General features: G+C 39.9%; 1 protein-coding gene across 1 annotated transcript; it reads right to left on the bottom strand.

The window, feature by feature from the left end:
* Positions 1-2,683: 2,683 nt before the first annotated feature.
* LOC146164415 (uncharacterized) lies at positions 2,684-19,246 on the bottom strand. The gene is made up of 8 exons (XM_083381049.1): positions 14,820-19,246; positions 12,543-12,638; positions 8,976-9,245; positions 7,569-7,742; positions 7,042-7,302; positions 5,426-5,596; positions 4,805-4,985; positions 2,684-4,691 (listed from the first exon to the last, which is right to left on the bottom strand). The coding sequence occupies exons 1-8, from the start codon at positions 16,887-16,889 to the stop codon at positions 3,421-3,423; spliced, it is 4,494 nt and encodes a 1,497-aa protein (XP_083237175.1). The 5' UTR covers positions 16,890-19,246; the 3' UTR covers positions 2,684-3,420.
* Between the last annotated feature and the right edge of the window lie 573 nt (positions 19,247-19,819).

Here is a 19,819-nt window from a genome sequence, read left to right as displayed (position 1 = left end):
TAGAAGCTCGGGTTCGAAGACAGTTTTTGTCTTTGCATCTTTTGCATCACATCACTGTCACTTAAAGAATTTTTTGCTTTTATTGATAACACTCACCATATTCTATGTCTCACCATGTTTTACACATATGTGTGTACATTTGTTTCAATAAATATGGTACTGTGGAACCCCTTCATTATGAAGTTGCTTGTACTAACAGATTGATCAAGCATTGGGGTATGGTTGTTTCCCCACTCGCTCGATCCTCTCTGAGCCTGCATAGCTCAGTTGGTAGAGCGACGGTCCCGGCTTGACCGGGGGTCGTGAGTTTGAACCTCACTGCAGAGGGCAGGCTAGTTGTTTTTGTTGGCTGCTCTGCTTGCATCATTGATCAACAGATTCGGTGAGTCTGCAATGGCTTTCGGTGTACTAAAAAAAGCAGCTTCAGAAAGGCTAGATCTCAGTTGTTATAAGTTCAAATGGTCCTCCTGCTATTCCATGTCTTTGCCTATTGCCTAAAAATACCGTAACAAACTTTGAATACAGCAAGTCTACCTGCACATATAGCTGCACAATAAGAAATTGACGGGTATGATAGCTGGGGGAGTACGTAGTCTGTATGTGTGTTGTATATGAAATTAAAGGTATGATAGCTGGGGGGAGTACTGTAGTCTGTATATGTATGAAGCTATACAAATAAATTGTGTCTTATAACAACGATAAACCCACCATTAGATTCGCCTCACCTGATTTACACTCTGATGGTGCACAGTTTACCGAAAGCTGAGGTCTACGCTCTCGCAAAGTTAAACTTGAACCGTTACAACAACATGTACAGGCTGCACTAAATAAAGAGTGTTTTCAATACCTTATTACGAAAGTAATGGAATACTACGATTACAATTACTTGTGTTGGAGTATATGGTTGCAAATAAGGAGTGCGTTCCGGTTAAGAAAGATTTATAACGTGCTTGTCACTGATAATGGTGTCCAATTTTGAGCAGCTTTTAAAGTTCTTAAATTTTCTCTATCTATAAAAAGAAAACATAGATATTCAAAAAAACAGAGGCAATTTAAAGAAAAGTATGTTTTTGGGGGGGATTCAGTGGCCACAAGGCGAGTCTGCCAAATCTCGTATCATACAACGACATTTTTTTTTAATATAGTAAATGTTGCAGGTCAAGATCACTTCTCACTTCGTTTAAATCTTTTTTTCAGTCTAATGAATAGTACATTGGAAGCTATTAAAAATACCCACAAACGGCAATTGATACTTAAACGTATAGGCCAGGTCAGCTATTGAAATAATTCCATGTTTGGCGGTCAGGCCCAGATATACGACAGGCACCTATAACTGATCTGGTGAAAATTTGGGGCTAGACCTATAATCGAATTCGTATAGCGGAAAACAGTAATTTACTTGGAGACCTATTAACTGCAAGGTTTAACGCAGCGGATCCCAAACTTTTCAAAAAATTTTGCCTGGTGGACCCGTTACAACTATTTTGATATTTCGCGGCCCTATAACAATTCAAGGGTCAGTTAACACATGTTTCTTGTAGTACACTAGTGCAGTCACGATTAGCTCTGATGTAACAACTTTTCTAACGTGCAGAACGATTTGCTGATATCAGGTAGTACAGTACACCAAAATAGATGCTTTTTGATGTCACAAGAGACATCATAAAAGACGCTGTATGATCGAATAATAAAGCATATTACTATAGACAAGGGGTCGGGAACCTCCGGCCCGCCGATGTAATTCATCCGGCCCGACGCCTCTTTGACAAATTAGACACGAGTCTATTTGACATACTTTTTGACTATTTTAACTACGCTATTGCGAAAAAATTTCGCGCTAAGCGCGAATGTTTATTAGACGTCCGGTTTGTTTACGTATTGATGGTGCCTTATCAACTAGATCAGCGATTCTTTACCGTTGCGCCGTGGAAGGTTGCAAAGCAAGTGCGTTTCGCAAAATGGGAATAAGTATTAAAAAATATTGGAAATATATTTTTTATCATTTTTCTATTTTCGGCAATGTAATAAAAACTTGCAAAAAATTTAAAAGAAATACCGGTCTACCAAAACAAATCGCGGTCGCTTCGCTCGACAGGTGCGCCTTAACTTGAAACAGTTAACAAACACTGATCTAGATTAACTTTAAATGTTATCGCCCCTCAAGGTAGTTTTATTACACTTTTCATCCGCTTTGCGTCAACACTATGCTGCCTCTGTAAATGAAATTAAACACGTTTTAATTGCGAAAAATATCCAAGGTCTGCCTGATTCACAGTTGTTGTAACATTTTAATAACACAGTTCTTAGTTATCATTTTGTGCGGCCCGCAGAGACCTTTTTAAGTTTGGTTTTGGCCCGCGACTTAAAAAAGGTTGCCGACCCCTACTATAGACAATAATGATGACAGGAAGTATTTAGATACATTCGCTAAGGCTAAAGCCTAATGTTTAATAAAACATAGACTAATGTTTAAAAACATTCGCTAAAGCCTAACGTTGAAAAACTTAAAGACATATTCTCCTTGCGGACCCTCTGAAATTGCTATACAGGCCCTAATTGGTCCGCGGACCCCAGTTTGGGAACCGCTGGTTTAACGTAACTTATCATTTGGACCCCTTTAAGGTGTACGAACAGCATAAATATGCTAAATAAAATTGCATTCAAGCTCACCTGCTCATTCGATCGAGAAAGGTTTATTCGATAGGTGACGCTAGTGGTTCGTCAAGACGAAACCTTACGAGAGAAAGTCAAGTGACAAAATTTACTTGAGCCTCGCGTATTTCGCAATGTCGCGATATAGTTGTGAGGGCGGTTGTCGTTAAAGTAACCACTAAAACACAGGGGGCAAAGGCTTGGCAGGAAAAAACAACAACAGCGGTAAAATAAAACAAAGGTGGAAAGCTCGCAAGACTTTTGTACACTGTGGCTGCATAAGCGGATACAGGGTTTTGCTGAAAGATTACTTCGGTGTCTTGCTGTCGGGATATTAAACACATTCAAATGCAACAGTAAATAGAAAGTAAAAGGTCCTGCTTAACTGCAACAGAACATAAAGTTAATTTGACCCAAATTGGTTCTAAAGCGAGCAAAGTGATTGATTAGCGGTAATTAATTAGTAATCACAGAGAACGGAATCTGAACACAGTCTAAGAATTAGTAACCACAGTTCCGAAGTCCGGTTATTTTTAGGACCACCGTCAGCCAGCTGGAACGGTGGAGTGATGTATGCTACATGCTGATACAAACGACAGAAAGTAAAACGACTACATTAAGAGTTAGTAGAAGGGCGACACAAGCTTATTACTACTTTTAAATACATACAGTGTAAATTAAATAACACGGGTATAAAAAGGGAATATACAAAAGAAAGTAATGGAATATTGGAACTCGGATAATGATCGCGTGATCTTGAAAGCTTGTTCAAACGGTCATTTCAAGGTCGTCACCACGCCATGGATTGCCGTCATCATCAGCAACTGTGATGTGGCCAACGTCACTAAGTAGACCGGGTAGCGACGACACTTCGGTTGAGCACACTTGATCGAGGACACCATCCACCACATTCGATATGTCGTCGACGGATCTCGACTCAGGAACACGACCAGTAGAGGGATCAGTGGAGAGCGAATGCTCGGCAGGTGGCGCCCAAGCGATGCTTGGCTGAATGACCTGAGAGCAGGAGAAAGACATGGTTGGAGCGGATCGGGAGGGGCGGAGTGGAGACGCAGTGGTGATCGGTTTGTAGAGAGGAGAGATCGACTCTTCCTCCGCAATCGGAAAGTTGCGTGAAGTGTTGGAAGCCGCAGGGTGCTCCGGTGATTCAATGAGAAGACTTGGTAACAGATGACGACGATTGGCGTCTATTGCTAAGTTAAATGCGCGGTCGGAAAATTGAGATTCAATTTCACCTTCTTCCTCCAATCGGGCTGCAACTTCTGGAATATCACTGTGTATCTCGTGTGACCTGGATGACAACGCACTGAGATCGGGACTGGATTTGGTTTCGTGAATGGCACCCGTCTCTAAGTTGGACTGAGTGTCTTTATTGGAACGTAACACGTACAGATGATTCTTTCCCGTTGGAGGTTTGGTGCTACAACTCTCGCTCCTGGAAAGTCCTCCACCAAATTTTGTCGACTTCTTCGGGAAACTGGGTAGAAAAGTGATTGGAGAAGAAGTCAGGCTTCTACTTCTTCGACACGGATTGTTTTTCTTGACAACTCCCTTGGTTCGTAACTTTACGGAAGCTGGAGCAATTTGCACTTCAGGCGGGGGGTTTTCGTTGGCGGGGTTGTTGGTTGCCATAACGGTGTTACTGCGTCTTCTAGGCAGCGGGGATTCAGCGTTGACTTTCTTGGGTTTCCCTTCAGAAGCGAGATTCTTTTTTTCTTTAATGCTGTTCTTGCTAGCAGAGCTGGAAGTCAAGCTCCTCATTCTCCACCTGTTTTCGTCGCTCTTGGTGGACGAGGATCGCTTCACTTTGGCGTCGTGTGACTTGGAACTGCTGGAGCGCGAGCTGTGCCGACCGGGGTCGGAAGCTTCCGAACCCGCGGAAGCTCTCTTGTTGCTCTGGCATTTGACGATCGCCTCCTGCAGAGAGTTCATCCATTGCTTGCGATCATGCTCGTCGGTGGCAATCAAGGTGTACGTGACGTTCATTTCTTCAGAGCGAACGCGAAAGGAATGCTTTGCTGAATAAAGAAACAGCAATAAAGCACTGGGAAATACATGCGCTACGGCAAAATAAATGACACTTATTTTGAAATGCAAGTTTATAGGACAGCGGTCAGCGATAATAACAAACCTTTGTCGCTGCTCAGGATTCCGCCACGAAACGACCCGCTCAGTTTTCCGCCCTCCTCTCCGTCGATGCTGAGACTTTCGACGGGTATCGGCTGGCGATAAACCTGATAGGTGAGCTTACCACCACGAGTTGCATTACGCGTCAACACGAGCGAAAGATCGAAAAGAAACACGTGGAGCTTCTGCAATGGAATTAAGAGAGTTAGGTTAGGAACATATTGTACGAAGTGGATTTTTATTTTTCAGCAACAACAAAAACAGCCAGCACCTGAAAACCATAAAATGTTGTTTTCATATAATGTTTGATTTGCCAAAATGAGATTTCTACAACTTCTAAAAATATTACAGCCTTCTCATGTTTTTTCAGTAAAGTAATCAATTTATTTTTAAGATATATTACCAAAAGTTAACCAGCCAGCACTTGACACCAATTAAAATTTCGTTCAACATATTTTTAACTCGTCAATGAATAAAACTTAACAAGGGCCCAAAACATCCTTAGAGTCATCCATGTAAGACCGGATATTTGGGAAGAAATTAAGGCGTTTCAAAAACATATTTAGCACAACAAAGTAAATTACCTGTATTTATTTACAGCATAGTATGAATTGAAAAAGCTTACCGTTCCCCGATTGCTCTTTAGCTGTCCCGAGCATAGCAGAAAGCGACTTTGCGCCACATGAGGGATGCGCTGCTTGTCGTCCAAGAACTCAAGTTTGCTCTGAAAGAAACGGGATTGCCGCTCACCAGTAAGGTCGTCCACTCGTCCGATCGTCTCGTTGATAATGGTCAACTGGAATACAAAACACGTTCATTTAATCAATTATCGGTTTAAAAAAATAAACATGGATTGGTTCTCTGGATGGAGTGGTAACATAACAAGGTGATTTGTGATGTCACGCAACCCACGTAAGGTCGATCAGTCAATCAGTGCTTAATAACAACTTAATTGAGGTTTAAGTGGGACAAGTGGCTTGCAATAAGGAGGGAATTACCTGGAGATGTTGGTACGACAAGTTACAATAGCGGTTGTTTACGTCCTACAACTAGATGAAATCAGATTCTATATTTACAAATTTATTCGATTAATTGCGTACATTTCGTTTTCCACTTTTTTCCCAATTTAAATGACATGACAACAATAAAGGCGGGTTTAGGAGATATGTTTTCGACGGCACATATGGCACACGGCACGATTCATAGTTTCTGTCCCGAAGGCTCTGTAGCAGTGACAGACAAGTAGCGCCTAAAAGCTGGCGGTGTGACGGAAAATGAAATGTGCACATCTGTCTTTTGAACCCCGTCCTGAACCTGCCAACCGCATAAGTCAACGATTATGGCATAATGTGGCCAATCCTTTGTCTGGCTGGCATTATAACGAGATTGTTTTACGTCCTGCCTGTTAATATTGCACCAGGCTCTATACATTAAAATGATTTTTTTCAGCTTACTTTAAGTACAGCATTTCATTTGTTATAATTAATTACAGTCCCCAAAAGATCACGGTGTCTTAAGTCAAATAAGTCGCCGTATGTATATTTGTAAGACCAATGTGGAGCAGACAACTTAAGAAACATGCAACTAATAAAATATTTCATGAGGTGACGCAGACTTAGCAAAATGAGATAAAGCACCGATCATTGTTGCGCATTGAAAAATATGACAACATAAGGATGGTTAAGACAAAAAGTCATATCACCGGGGTTACACGCGGGAGAACGTGTAATTTTTGCAGTATGACGAAATATAAATTTAAAAAAAGAGAAGGTCATTCCAGGGCTACCTTATCGAGGTACGCACGTAACATCCGCTGTCGCGGCATGATAAATTGAAAAAACACCAACTTTACCACGTGAGTTCCTTTGGATGTCACGAACCGATTTCCAAATGCAGTAGTTTAAAATACGTTGATAAAAAAGTGCATTAAAAGCATTGAGAAACAAACTATAACCTTTTAACGGAATTACCCGATGCCTGCCAAATAGGGCATGTAGAACGCATAACTAAGTATAATAAACTTTTTGAGGTACATTATGATCTGTAATGTAACTTGATATTGAATTGAAAAGTCACAAAGGCCGAGTAGATCGACATTATTTTGATTAAGACGTTTCGATACATGCTCGTACCATCTTCAATTGATGTCGATCTGCTCGACATTGTAATTCATAATAAAGGCTCTGCAATTCATTATAAAGTATTTTGTTCTCGACTGAAATATCCGTGTAATGCACTTACCGCTTCCTCCAATCGCTCCTGATCCGGATGACTTTCCGGCGTCGACTTGAGGATGTTTTTGAGTAAGAGAGGATACTTGACCAGCTTGGACCTCGGCAGGTCAAGGTAGGACCAGAGGTCAAGTTTGCGGGAAAAGGGCGAGGCAAGGCACCGCTGAAGGAAGTCCCTGACCCGGGCCTCGCGTCCGATAACTGCGTCAAGCGTCTCCTTCGCGTCGGCTTGGTTCGAACAATACTCTTCATACGGGGAAAGCGTTGGAAACTGGAACAAAAAAGGGTTTAAGGAAGTGGCTCTCAACCTTTTATGGCTTGCGGTACTCCTCAGAAATAATAGTAGATTGCGGCACCCCTACAAGATTTTTCGTAGGCAAATCACTAGAATGTCACAATAATCGGGACTGGAGCAACACATATCAACTCCACACAACGTAGGAAGATTTTAATTAGACATTTATGTATGGGCCAATAACCAAACAGCTTTCCTAGCCGCCATTGGCTCATTGCAATGACCTGGATCGAAACACTGACCCAATCAATGAAGACTTGACCGATCTCTTCGGTCCTCCCGTCTTCCGATCTTCCGCGCTCCAGTTTAGCCAAAAGGTCTTCGTGAAGAGGCAGGAGACACTCGAGCTTGCCGAAGATACGGGACACCTCTCCCTCAGTGAGCATCTTTAAAGTCACCATCGAATCGCGGTAAGTCTGGAAAGAAACAAGTTCCCTTAAATATGCACAATCGTATACTGAGTTTATCAAACAGCAAGGCCGCATTTCTTATACAGGCAATGCTGGATTGATTTTCTGCCTTGTTTGTCAACAAGGTTTTATTACGAAACAATATTGTTTACATGGTTAATGTTATAAAACGATTGGTGTGTAAAAAACATTGCATTTTTCATTTAACTTAAAAACATATGCATATTATTAAACGTTCAAATTATGTGCTTTATAATCGTGAAATGACGTGCATGATTGGTCCAGTCAGTGGCGTATGCAGGGGGGTGGTTGGGGGTTCGTACCCCCCCCTTCTTTACTGTTGCGCCGTGGAAAGCTGCCAATTGCATCGCGGACAAACCAAAAACGTATTCAAAAATATTTGACATATATTTTTTAACATTTTTCATTTTCGGCAATGTAATAAAAACTTGCGAGAAATTTAAAAGAAACGCCGTTATACCAAAAAAAAGAATCGCGCTCGCTTCGCTCGCCAGGTGCTCCCAAACTTAAAACGGTTATCAAACGCTGAACTAAATTAACTAACTATTAAAGTTCCGTTTTTTCGAAATAGTTTTATATGTCGCGCTAATCGAAAAAACACCCGGGAAAAACGATCTCCGTTTAGTATTGCAGATGGCCAAAGACGTGCTTGTAATTCAGCCTAGTCCCGTACATGGATCTACCAAAATCAATCACACATATTTCACGGTCTTGGTTTAGTTTTTCGCCTGAAGTTAACGATTGCACACTAAGCGGTTTCGCAGCTGGCGCCTGGTAGGATTGTCGATAACGCACGTGTTCGCTTTCCGTCTAAATGTTCGTTTCGGGTGATTTTTTTTCTTGTTTATGACGTCATTACCATCGCTATTTTGTGACGTCCTATCCGTCACTATTTTATGACGTCATTAACGTCAGACGAAAAAACAACGGGGAATTCCCTAAGTTGAAAATTCGCAACCCCCCTTTTTGAATTTCTGGATACGCCCCTGGGTCCAGTCATGACTAAACTATTAGTTCAAATGCGGAACTTCCGGGTCGATATAATTACATTATTAGAGGTTCAAAAACTTGAATCGAGTAATAGCAACAACAATCAAGTGTTGATCAGACAAATCGCAACAGACACGCTATAAACACCATCTTTATCAGCAGAAGAGCAGACCAAAATAAAACTTTTTAGCAAACTTTGATAGTTTACCCTAAAATATTTCTAGTTACCTGTTTAGCGAGCCGGAGATCCTGCACCAGATCGCATTCCCCTTGGTACAACTCGTGTATCGCCTCCTGCCTTTTCAACTCGACCTCATTAAGTCCGGCGTGATCAAAAGTCTCGCACCAAAGTCGACTGCGCCGGTTCTTGCTGTTGCCGCTGTTGCTCCTCTTTCCCGGGGTATTTCCCGACCCCTGCTCGCCAGCTGCAGGGGCCGTTCCGGGGGGTCGGTAGGGTTTAAACGCAGGGGTGCTCGACTCCTTAAAGCTGGAAGATCTCTGCGTGGATGTTTTAACAGACGTTAGGATCAAAGAGACAACCTGTTGTAGTAATCCCTGCGCAGTTTTTTGATGAAACTACAATATGTATAAATTCGGAGAGAAATGTGAGAAATGTGTTGCGCGTCCGCACTTTTTTACTTTTAATATGGCTAAACGCGTTGCTCTCAAATAAATGAGTATGCGTAACTTCGATTTAATAAGGCCAAAAAACAGCAGCACCAGAGCTACTGCACATAAGGTAAACCTATAATTGGTTGTCCGACATATTAGTATCCGGCCGTCATAAAAATTACGCGATGAAATATTTAGCATACAAAATTAAGATGCCTAGATAAAAACAGCCATGGACACAACACAAAACAGCGTCACGGCGGTGCGACGTAACGAGAAACAAGAGGAAGTGCGTTAGCCGAGAGGTAAATTTGTACAAAATACATTATAAAAAAAAACAATTACACGAAAATGAATTAGAAACACTCGCTTAGCCGAAAGACACTTAACATGTAGAATACCAAGAACACTACACTCAAGGCTTAAATGCAGGTTGAAAATTATTTGGTTTTCCAGGCAGTTTAAAAGAGTTTATAACACGATTTTAACAACAATAGAAACCCAAATAAACAAAATACGCTGCTATTAGATTGAATGTTTTCTTCGCACAAACAAAGGGCTCTATAAGCAAAGTTTGGTTTCCCTTTTAACTGTGCCTACAGCTTTCTCAACCACATCATGTCTTTCGGAGTTTAGAAAAGGTGTAGCATGTGGTAAGGGAGGTGTTCACTGTTCACACAAAGTCATTTCCCCATACCGTGAAACAACAGATGACATTAGATTAAATATACTCGGCTTAGGCACAGTCAAGCGTATATTTAAAACAACCGAAATATTATTTCTAGAAAATATCCTTTAGTATTGCCATCAATGCCCCGTTCTTCTGTATTAACAAACTAATAATACAAAATTTCCAGGTGGTTTTCCCAGTTTATCTTTCAAATAAAAATAAACTTTGTAATGGAACAAAGCAACAAGATAATTTATACAACAGATACGTAATCAACTCGAAAATGGCGTTTTTGAAAAACGATTATTCACGAATTCCGGTCCACGTAAAAAATCGTGTCAAAGCTAAATGTCAGATTAGAGCCATTTTTTTATTCAAAGCCAAAATGTTAGTCTCTTTGAATATGAAACAAAGCAGCACCGTTAATAAGGCATTTAAACTAAACAAGTTGCGCCTTACAAGTAGAATTTCGTACCAGTAAGTGGATCTCGAAGAACGATTCGGCATGAACCGTCATGATCGGTAAAGTTTTTATAAATAGCTTTACACCTTTAGATCTAACACCAGGACAAGATTGCAGGGCATCGATATTCATTTACAATTAGGATTAAGATTTACGAAACTCTAAAGCAGAGAAAAACAAATGTTATTTTTGCAAATGCTAATTAACAAAACACTACAATGTACATCTTTTAAGCATTATGTTAATCGAGACAATTTTCCATCTTGTTTTCGTGGCAGTTGTACCACACAAAGTGCTCAAAAAGTATACAAATCAGAACTACAATAAGCGAAATTCCGATTGACTGATTCATACTGAGATAACAATGTCATATAACACTTGATAAATAGGACGTCAACCTTATGCTTCCAATCTAATAGGACCTGAATTTTTCTAAATGATCCTTTATATCCTGCCTACCTTTGATCTAAGCTAATGTAGAATAACAGAGAACGCCTCTATTCGTAACGTTCAGTCAATGCTACCTTCTCCTGTACTGGCTTTTAAAGTGCTCTGTACGTTTTAATACGAACTAAAACCCGTAACTTACACGGATTCGTTTTAAATTAATCAAAAAATTTAGGCGTAAACATCTAAAACTCGCCGCCTTTGGCGCGTCTAGGCGGATGTGAGATGCCCAGCAACATCCAAAGATATTAACCGCACGACTTTCGCGGGCGCCCAACACGGTTCTTTTGGCATCATTGGGGGCTAATTGGCACCCGGGTGCGAACGCTTGCGACTAATTGATCAAGAGTTTGCGCTGTCCGAGACATCTTTGAATACAGACAGGCCAATAAAACAAAAAGAAAAACGGGATATTAGTGATGCGTAAAAAGGAGCAAGAGAAATGCGTGACTGAGCAACTGAACAATTCTTGCAATAATTAACTATATTATATTGTTAAAACTTTGTTCTTAAAAATCTGTTGATTTAAGATTTAAATTTTTGAATTTAAAACGGTCTTGGGTAATCCGTTTTTAAAACGCTGTCTTCTTATGAAAACTTTTCTTAAGACTCTTACCTTACAATATATCTTCTTGAACCTCTATGAGCCGCACATGTTCTACCCTTAACTGTGTGAGATCAGGCTCCTCACAGCATCATAACTATCTTACTTTGAATAGAATTAAAATAGCAATATGCGCGTCGCAAGGCTATTCAAACAACAAAAAATCCTTAAGATTATGTAAATTATCACTTCCTTTGAAGAATCTATTTTCAACTTTCGGCTCGTCGATGCTAATTCAAGCTAGACAGTTGATTTGGTAATTATTACAATCTTACTTGCTTTCTATAAATCATGCCCTCTATTGTTTGTGTTTTTAAATACCCTGAAGCAACCCATTGTCTCTATATGCAGAATAGCTACCAATCAGGTTTTTAGACATCACAACACGCCCTAAACGTCACCAAAGACATGTTTTAAGCCGAACATACATTACATGGCCACCTACACATAAACAGCGACAGAGACGTGTTTACCAATTAGTCAATTATGACGACGAGATCTCCAATTGTTAACTGGTTATAACACCCACCTATTACCGACGTCATAGTTTTTTGTCCCAGAGTTGCGAGTAAAAATAGATACAAAATTTAGGGCGCGCGTTTACAAACAAAAGTTGAAACTTTCCATTTTGGTAGTTTATTATAGTAAAAAAGAAATTTCCCTGGATGAAATACGACGTTGTATTTACAACGGCTCAATTGTACAATCGACAATGGAAAAAATTGCAGGGCGGATAATACATCACATACTTAAAATTTAAGTTAAAAAAAAAGTGAGAAAAAGCAATGTTTCAAATGCGAAAGCTACACTTAAGAATTTTATTTGTGAAAATTAGAAAAGCACGATTTGCAATGATTGAGCCCTAAATTACCGTTACCAAATTTATAATATTTTTATACTTATTTCAATATTCAACCTCTTCCATACCATTATGTCCTCTATCAAAACGATTGAATCTAAATGTTAAAACAACATAGCCATAGATTGTGAATGACCAACCTGTATCTTTTTGCTTCCAGGTTTTCCGGGAGAGATGAGGTTAGCAAAGGATGCTACAGACTTGCGAAGTGTTTTTACTCGTTTCGAGCTTGGTTCCTATAAGAATAATATGAATTGCTATAATATCAGATATTTAAGAACAATGGTATGCATGGTAAAACAGTTCAGCATACCGTGGCAGTGCTTGCTTAGCTAGCCCCACACAAATGTGTTTTCGACATTAGATAGAGCTAGACGCAATAACACATGGCATGTAAAAACCCGAATTTGTCAAAGGTTTCAAAGATTTCAGCAGACCATATCTGGTCAGAAAAGAGGTCGCTAAAAAGCGTCAATCTGCCAAATATGGTGACGATATTACGCGGTCCACAAAGGCAAATTCCAAGGTTCCTTACGCATGACGTGATACTAAGCTTGGTACGTATCGTTTTTCGAACAGTGAAAATGGCAACCTCAAAATTCTGCGAATGCTTGTTGTGTTTAGAAAAACATAAATTTTTACTGAATCCTGTGTTTACTGAATATTCTCGTGTGTTAAACAAAATATTAAAGGATTTATTAAATATAACTAAAATTGTATAACGCAACAATTAAAACGATTTGTTTTTGCTACATTGATATGAAAAGCCACAAAAAACATAAAATCAGCCTCTAGTGGTGCCATGGCCTAGCGGCAGACAACTAGGTAAACAAACAAGCAGTGACCAGCCGTACTACAAGCTTAGAGCGGCTTAACAAAACTGAAACCTGCATTTCATCTTCGGGAATATTGCTTTAACATCTCTCGGCTAAAAGGGTTTAGGTGTGGATTAAGGATGCGGATAAGACCGGACGCGTTTCGGACGCCGCCTAGTCTGCATCCAAACTGGGTCAATTATGCCAGGCCCGGGGTGGTCCATTGTTGGCAGGCCGCCGTGACGTATGTTGCGTTATCACGCAAACCGACTGACGTCATTGGATCACAGGTCAATGAAAGGTAGATGAAAAACAAAAAAAAATACTACAGGCTGAGAAAACTCGTCTATGTTTATGCGTCTATGCTATTTTTTGCGTTGTTAATAACACACGGGAAGTAGATTATTATTCGTCAAGCCTAATAGTTTTTCATATTACTCTTCTGGTATGAATAATGTTATTAAGCGGCGCTAGCTATATTATTGCGATTAAAAAAAGACAACGGGTGATATAAATCGGCGTTACATTTTTAAGATGTTTTCTCATTTCGTAAGTGAAAATGGGGTGAAAATAAAGATTATTATTACTTAATCAGACAAAAATGTTAAATTGTTATACAAAGTGGCAATAGGGAAAATAATATGCAAATAGAAAATGTATAGTTTTCACTGCATTATTCTAAAATTGGACAATGCGTTTTATTAAGTCAGGGCTAATTTGGGTGGCCTTCAATCGCCATGAATGCAAACATCAAGGCAATAATTTAATAGTTTAGAATGCAATAATATTCTGGTTCCATATATAACGCGAAATGTAAATGATATCGCTGACAATATGAACAAATTTAATTATTTAAATTTTTGTTTTTATTCAGCAGAAAATGAAAAACCGTTAGTGAACCTGTAAGGTGGTAAGTAGGTGGGGCTAACGTATTTGAGTATTTTTAGGAAATAACTGATGTATAAAATGTTACCAACGGACAAACCATGACATCTGACTTATTTTACATCGTGAGTGCTCACGTTACGATGTATGTTGAAGAGACAACACTTCGTTTTGGCAAACTCACGCTTAATAGCAAATAATATTCGTGGCATGTTTGACTTAGTTTCAAATTAGATATACCTAGATATTAAAAATATATCGCAAAGCTGTAAGCACGCAGTCTTGTTTGTTTGACAAACGTGAATTTCCTTGCTTTTCGAGCCAAATATAGACATACAGCACTAGTTACAGCTATACCGATTTGGTAATGCAAAAACTACATATGTTCTTTTAGTTATGACGTTACTACAGAGTTTAACATGCAACTAAGTAGAAAATTTATGGTCGTTAAACAAGGAATTTCGATTGTATTTGCTTTTAGCACTGAGCACCGCAAATCCGCCCAGGGCGAATAACTCTCTTGTTGCACCACGCAATTAAATTAGAAGTGCCAGTGCGAATCGGCTGAACATTTTACTTTTGTTTGAAAAACTGTTGTATTCTTTGTAATAGAAACTAAAACTTTGTTATTGAAATAAGAAAATATTGCATAGTGTGCCAACACACATTCTGTATTAGGACGCCTAAACTAATCGCACAATCCCCTAATGTATTTACCTGATTGCTGTTGCTTCTGCTTGTATCGCTAGCCGGCATGTTTTCCGACGACGCTAAATACATATCCAAAAACTCATCGTCATCAAGGTTAAACATGTCCTTAAAAGACTGTTGAGAACCTAACGCTAATCTAACGTCATCCATGCTAGTGCAGTGACTAGAGTACCTTTGGTATAACAGCGCCGCTCTTAAACGAGCTCTGCCTGCCAGCTCAGCTTGTGGAATGTCAGAATTGTGGCTGGACTTGGTAAAGAGCGAAGAGGACCTCCACCTGAGTTCATCTCCCCTCATTTCTCCGTAAGTTGGAAGGTCCTCCATATTAAGAGACATTACCTGCTTCATACGCCGTTCACCAGTTAACAGATCCGCACTTGCAGACTTGCCTCCGAATTTCTTTGTTCGGTTTTTCTGTTGGCGACGCAGCACCACCCCTGGGTAACCGATCGCTCGTTTAATTGGTGAATCCACCAAAGCAGTGTTAGATTTACTAATGGCAAGGGCAGTAGCTGATCTGGGTCGGGCAAAACCTCCGCTTACGTCTCGAAACTGATTGGATTGATAATTGTTGCAGGAGTTCGGCCGAAGCAAGTCTGGTGAGCAAAGGTGCGGCAAGGAAGAATGAACAGGGGTTTTCGTGAGTCTTGCTTGAAACGATTGTTCCCTGTGTCCGACATTGCGGGGCAAAGTTTGTGCAGAGACGCTGACACGCGTATCTGGATGGCTGACGTCGTTCATCGATCCACCGAATATGGCGGAGGCACCAATAGTGGAGGAATCAGAAGTACTGTTCGTGCTCGCGTCGTTAAGGTCACGGGAATCTATTTCAGCAAAAGTTGAAGTTGACAAGTATGACGCGGTGCTACAAGGCGTAGAGAAGGGCCGGTTACGCGAGGAAGGCGCTCGGGTGCGAATTATAGTTGTTACAGGCGATATTGGGTCGGTGTCTATTATCGAGAGTTGAACATCGGAGGAGGGCCGGGAGCCCTGGCTATTCCTTAATCGGTTACAGTGCGAGCAGTCGCTACTGATAGAACCAGTCATTATGGAGCTACGAAGGCTGCTTTGCTCCTGCGTTGATTGCGAATCGTATCGTGAAGAATATTGGTGTATTGGTGTCCTATCCTCTTCTTCTATCTTATCATAAACTTCAAAGGCTTTCAAAGTTGATGCGCTAGTTTCGTCTTCAATTATCGGTTTGCTTCTGCCCTTTTCCTCCTGGTCGCTGTTTAGGGACGTGCTTGACTTTTGGCTTTTTAAGGACGATTTGCTATGACTGTCTGATTTTCGTTTACTCTTCTTTCCTTTTCGACCTTTAAGGCGGAAAGACCCTCTACTATTGCTGACAAGTGAAGTCATTGAATCAGTTTCTCCATCTGGTGATTTACTGGACGACGAATTCCTTCTAAAGAAACGAAATATACTAAAATCCATTGCAAGGGTCCGTGGTCGTCGACCTCCATTGCGTTCAAGCAGTGAAGGATCTGTGCCACGAGGAAGTGTGCAGATCGCTGGAGCAGTGACGTTATGTCGGTTCAGATCGTTATTGGAACCATGCAGATGGACGTCGTTACAGGATTCTGAAAACTCCTCGATCGGTTGTCCAACGAATGAATCCACTAGAGACCAAGGACGTCGGGTTGACCAGCGTCCGTGAGAAGACGTGGAAGCAGATGAGGCGGTTCGGGAACTCGACTCGGATCCTGGCAAACGGGAATCATCGACGGTATTCGTGTCTCCGACTCGTTCTGGCGAACGCAAGTGGGAGTTTTCATCGGAGTTGACGGTTCGTGATGGCCGACGTAATTTAACCCCATTAGAAGCCACGGGGATATTACCGCCACCGTTTGAAAGACTTGTGTTCGATATCACCAGTTGCTGTTCTCCGTGATTATGTTTTCCCCTCTTTCCTTTATTTTTTTTAGGCTGATGTTGCTGTAGTTGCTTCTTTCGACCCTCGTTTGGCAAATCGTCATTGTGTGGTTGAACAATATCATCTGATTCTTTCGAGTCTATACTTGTGACTGTTTTCTTCTTTTTTGTACGATTACTAAAAAACTTTTTCATCTTCATGTCAGGGGCAAAATACTGCTTTGTTACAGTTAAGGCTTGTGCTTATTACCTTAATTTAGTTTAAGTAAAGCTAAACACAAGTTAACTATAGCTAACCAGAAAAAACCTAGAGGTAAAACGAGGATGATAAGTGTAACGAAATACAACTGTAAAATGTTATCATACAAACTAAGATATGCCAAAACGCTATAGAAGTTGTTCTGGCGTCTGTATACAGCGAAAAAAAAACTGTGCAACAGTCAGGCCACATCTAAGCTAATACATACAGCATATTAAAGTCACTTGAAAATAGCAACGCTTTTCTCAGTTGAGTCACTTCACGGTGCCTGGTTATCATAACCTCAAGAAACGTCAAACGAACGAGTTATAATAGTTTGACCAAAGCAACCAACAGGTGAAAACACCCTATGAAAAAAATTGTAGTTGTATACATGACGTCATCAACCTACGCTTGTCCAAAAGAAGGAAGTGATGTCATGCTCATAACGGAAGTAACGAGTGCTAAACCGTTTTGGTGACGAAGCTTGATCGCGCAAGTGATTGGCTGTTTCAGACATGTGACAGCAGCCGCTTGTTTACTGACTACTGCATGACACTTTCACAACAAATCGCCACACAGGTTAATTCACGTGCTGCCTAGTGTTAAACAAACTAAAATGAAAAATTGCCACGCCGTGCCACATTAGCCTAAAAACAATTGCTACAAATCGGCATTTCATGGCATAGGTAATTTAGCAAATATGTCACGAAACGGCAATTACAGGTGATCGTGAAATCTTCACATTAAGTACAACCTGTTTATGATTTACAAACTAGACAGGCTCATACAGAAACAAATTTACCTTGGGCGATTTAGAGAACGACCAATAAAATAGTTTATCTAAATATTTTTAAAACCCAGTCTACTAGCTCAACAAATGGGCTTTAAAATGAATAAAAAGCTCTTTATCCGGCACATGCTATACTTAACTCGTTAGCATTATACTAACTGGTATTCAAAAAAACTAAAACGTGCAGTGATGATAACGAAAGAGCGTGTACAGAAACCAATCGATCAATCACAAAAACTCAGCATAAAAACTGAAGCAATGCAGCTTCCTTGCTTAGTCGAACTGCACAAACAATGACAATCGATTCCAAATAACCAAGCGGTTATTTGTTAACAATCTTTGCTATACCAGTGGGTCAGCCAGCCAACAAATAACAACTTTAAGTTTGATTTTGGTCAAAACAATTTACGAATAATGGTTCATTCTAGTACAAAACACTTAAAAGATAAATCAACTAACTTAGTCTGCATTATTTACATCACTTGCGGTATCGAAATCTTTGTGGGTAAACATCATATACATGAATATAGAAAAATCATATTGGTTATATATAACACTGAAACATAAAAACAATACCAGTATTTTCTATTCGTAATACGATTTTTTTATTTATAAAAAGTTCTCATAACGGTACACAGTTTGAGAAACACTGGTGTACAACCGATGTAAGAAATTTTTCAGTAATACAAAATTGCTACATTTCGGGTTAATTTTTTTGCACTAATTTTTCTCACGACGAGGCAACATAAGCTTAATCATTATGACTAAACGAATAGTTAGGAAAAAATTCTAAAACGAATTGGCGAAAGCGTTCGCAAAACCATGCAATATTAAAGAGAAAAAGTACCGGCTGGCACAATAATACATAACCTCTTTATTGTTCGACGTTAGCGGGAATTATATTAAACCGGGCGTAGCCTAAATCTCTTAAAAAAACTTTTTTTAAATCTGTTAAAGTTTTTTTAAATCTCCTGTTATTCTAGCGTGTTATAGCGTGTACATGCTATGCAGACTAAACAGCTAAGTACATGGTAAGCGCAAGTGAGACAAGAGAAATGAACTTTGTGAATCATAATACCTTTCTGAGGTAAGTGACGTGCGTCACAATGTAAACTGCAGATGATCTCACGGTAACTTCAACCTACACTCCAGTAACCGGGACAAATTCTAAAACTGGGTCGTCTTTCAATATTCTCGTAAAACAATATACACATATGATGGTCGCTAAATATAAAGATCTGCAGCAAATATTTACTGTCATTCACTTCTTACAACCTTAAGTTCGTCTTAAAGGTGTTCAATTCTAAAAAGTGCAAACTGATTTCACAAATATGGGCTCTATCGCAGCCCTGACTAAGAAATGCTGTTACGCCCAGCGCACAAGCAAAAGAAATAGCTCAGGGCGAGCGGCTTCTTCATACATTTCTAAACGAGGCGCCCTCGAAATGTCAAGGGCGGGCCAACAGACGACCTGGAGTGAACTAGAGCGATGCCCGTAGATAACCAAGTTGGGTCTCTCTTTTGCCTTCGCTACAGTTGAGTGGATTTGCTCAGTTTTCGAGGACGTATAGCCTTTCACAAACATTATTGGAGCCTGGATATCAAAGAAAACAAAAACTTTAGGTGACGTGATGTACAACAATTTGGAAAATAAAAATGTCCTAATTATTGTTGATTCAATAATGAATTGGTTTATAGCCAGCTTAACTGTATTGTTATTTCTGTCTACCACAGTAATATGAAAGTGCCTTGAGTACATACCGTTTCGGTTCAAGATACCACGAGACCTAATCCGGATACCGTTTTCCAATTACATCATGCTGGCGCGAGTGTTGGGTTACAAGACTTAGTTTCATTAGTTTGGTTTATCTTCGTACTTAAACCATCATTGCTGTGCTTCTTAAACAAGCTTTTTAGGCGGTAAAGACTTTATAACTGACTACTAGTACTAAAATAAGTACCAGTATCGCAAAACACAGTAATATACTCAACGACATGTTGCTAAAACACAAAATACCATCACGCAATATCAATCATCCAAGTTCAAGTAAACACTTTTGATGTGACGAGTATGGGTTTGTTTAGTACGTAAAGTGATAA

This window comes from Ascidiella aspersa, chromosome 2, assembly GCF_963924565.1.
Source record: "Ascidiella aspersa chromosome 2, kaAscAspe10.2, whole genome shotgun sequence".
Classification (NCBI taxonomy): Eukaryota; Metazoa; Chordata; class Ascidiacea; order Phlebobranchia; family Ascidiidae; genus Ascidiella; species Ascidiella aspersa.
This window is presented reverse-complemented; position numbering and strand designations above follow the sequence as displayed.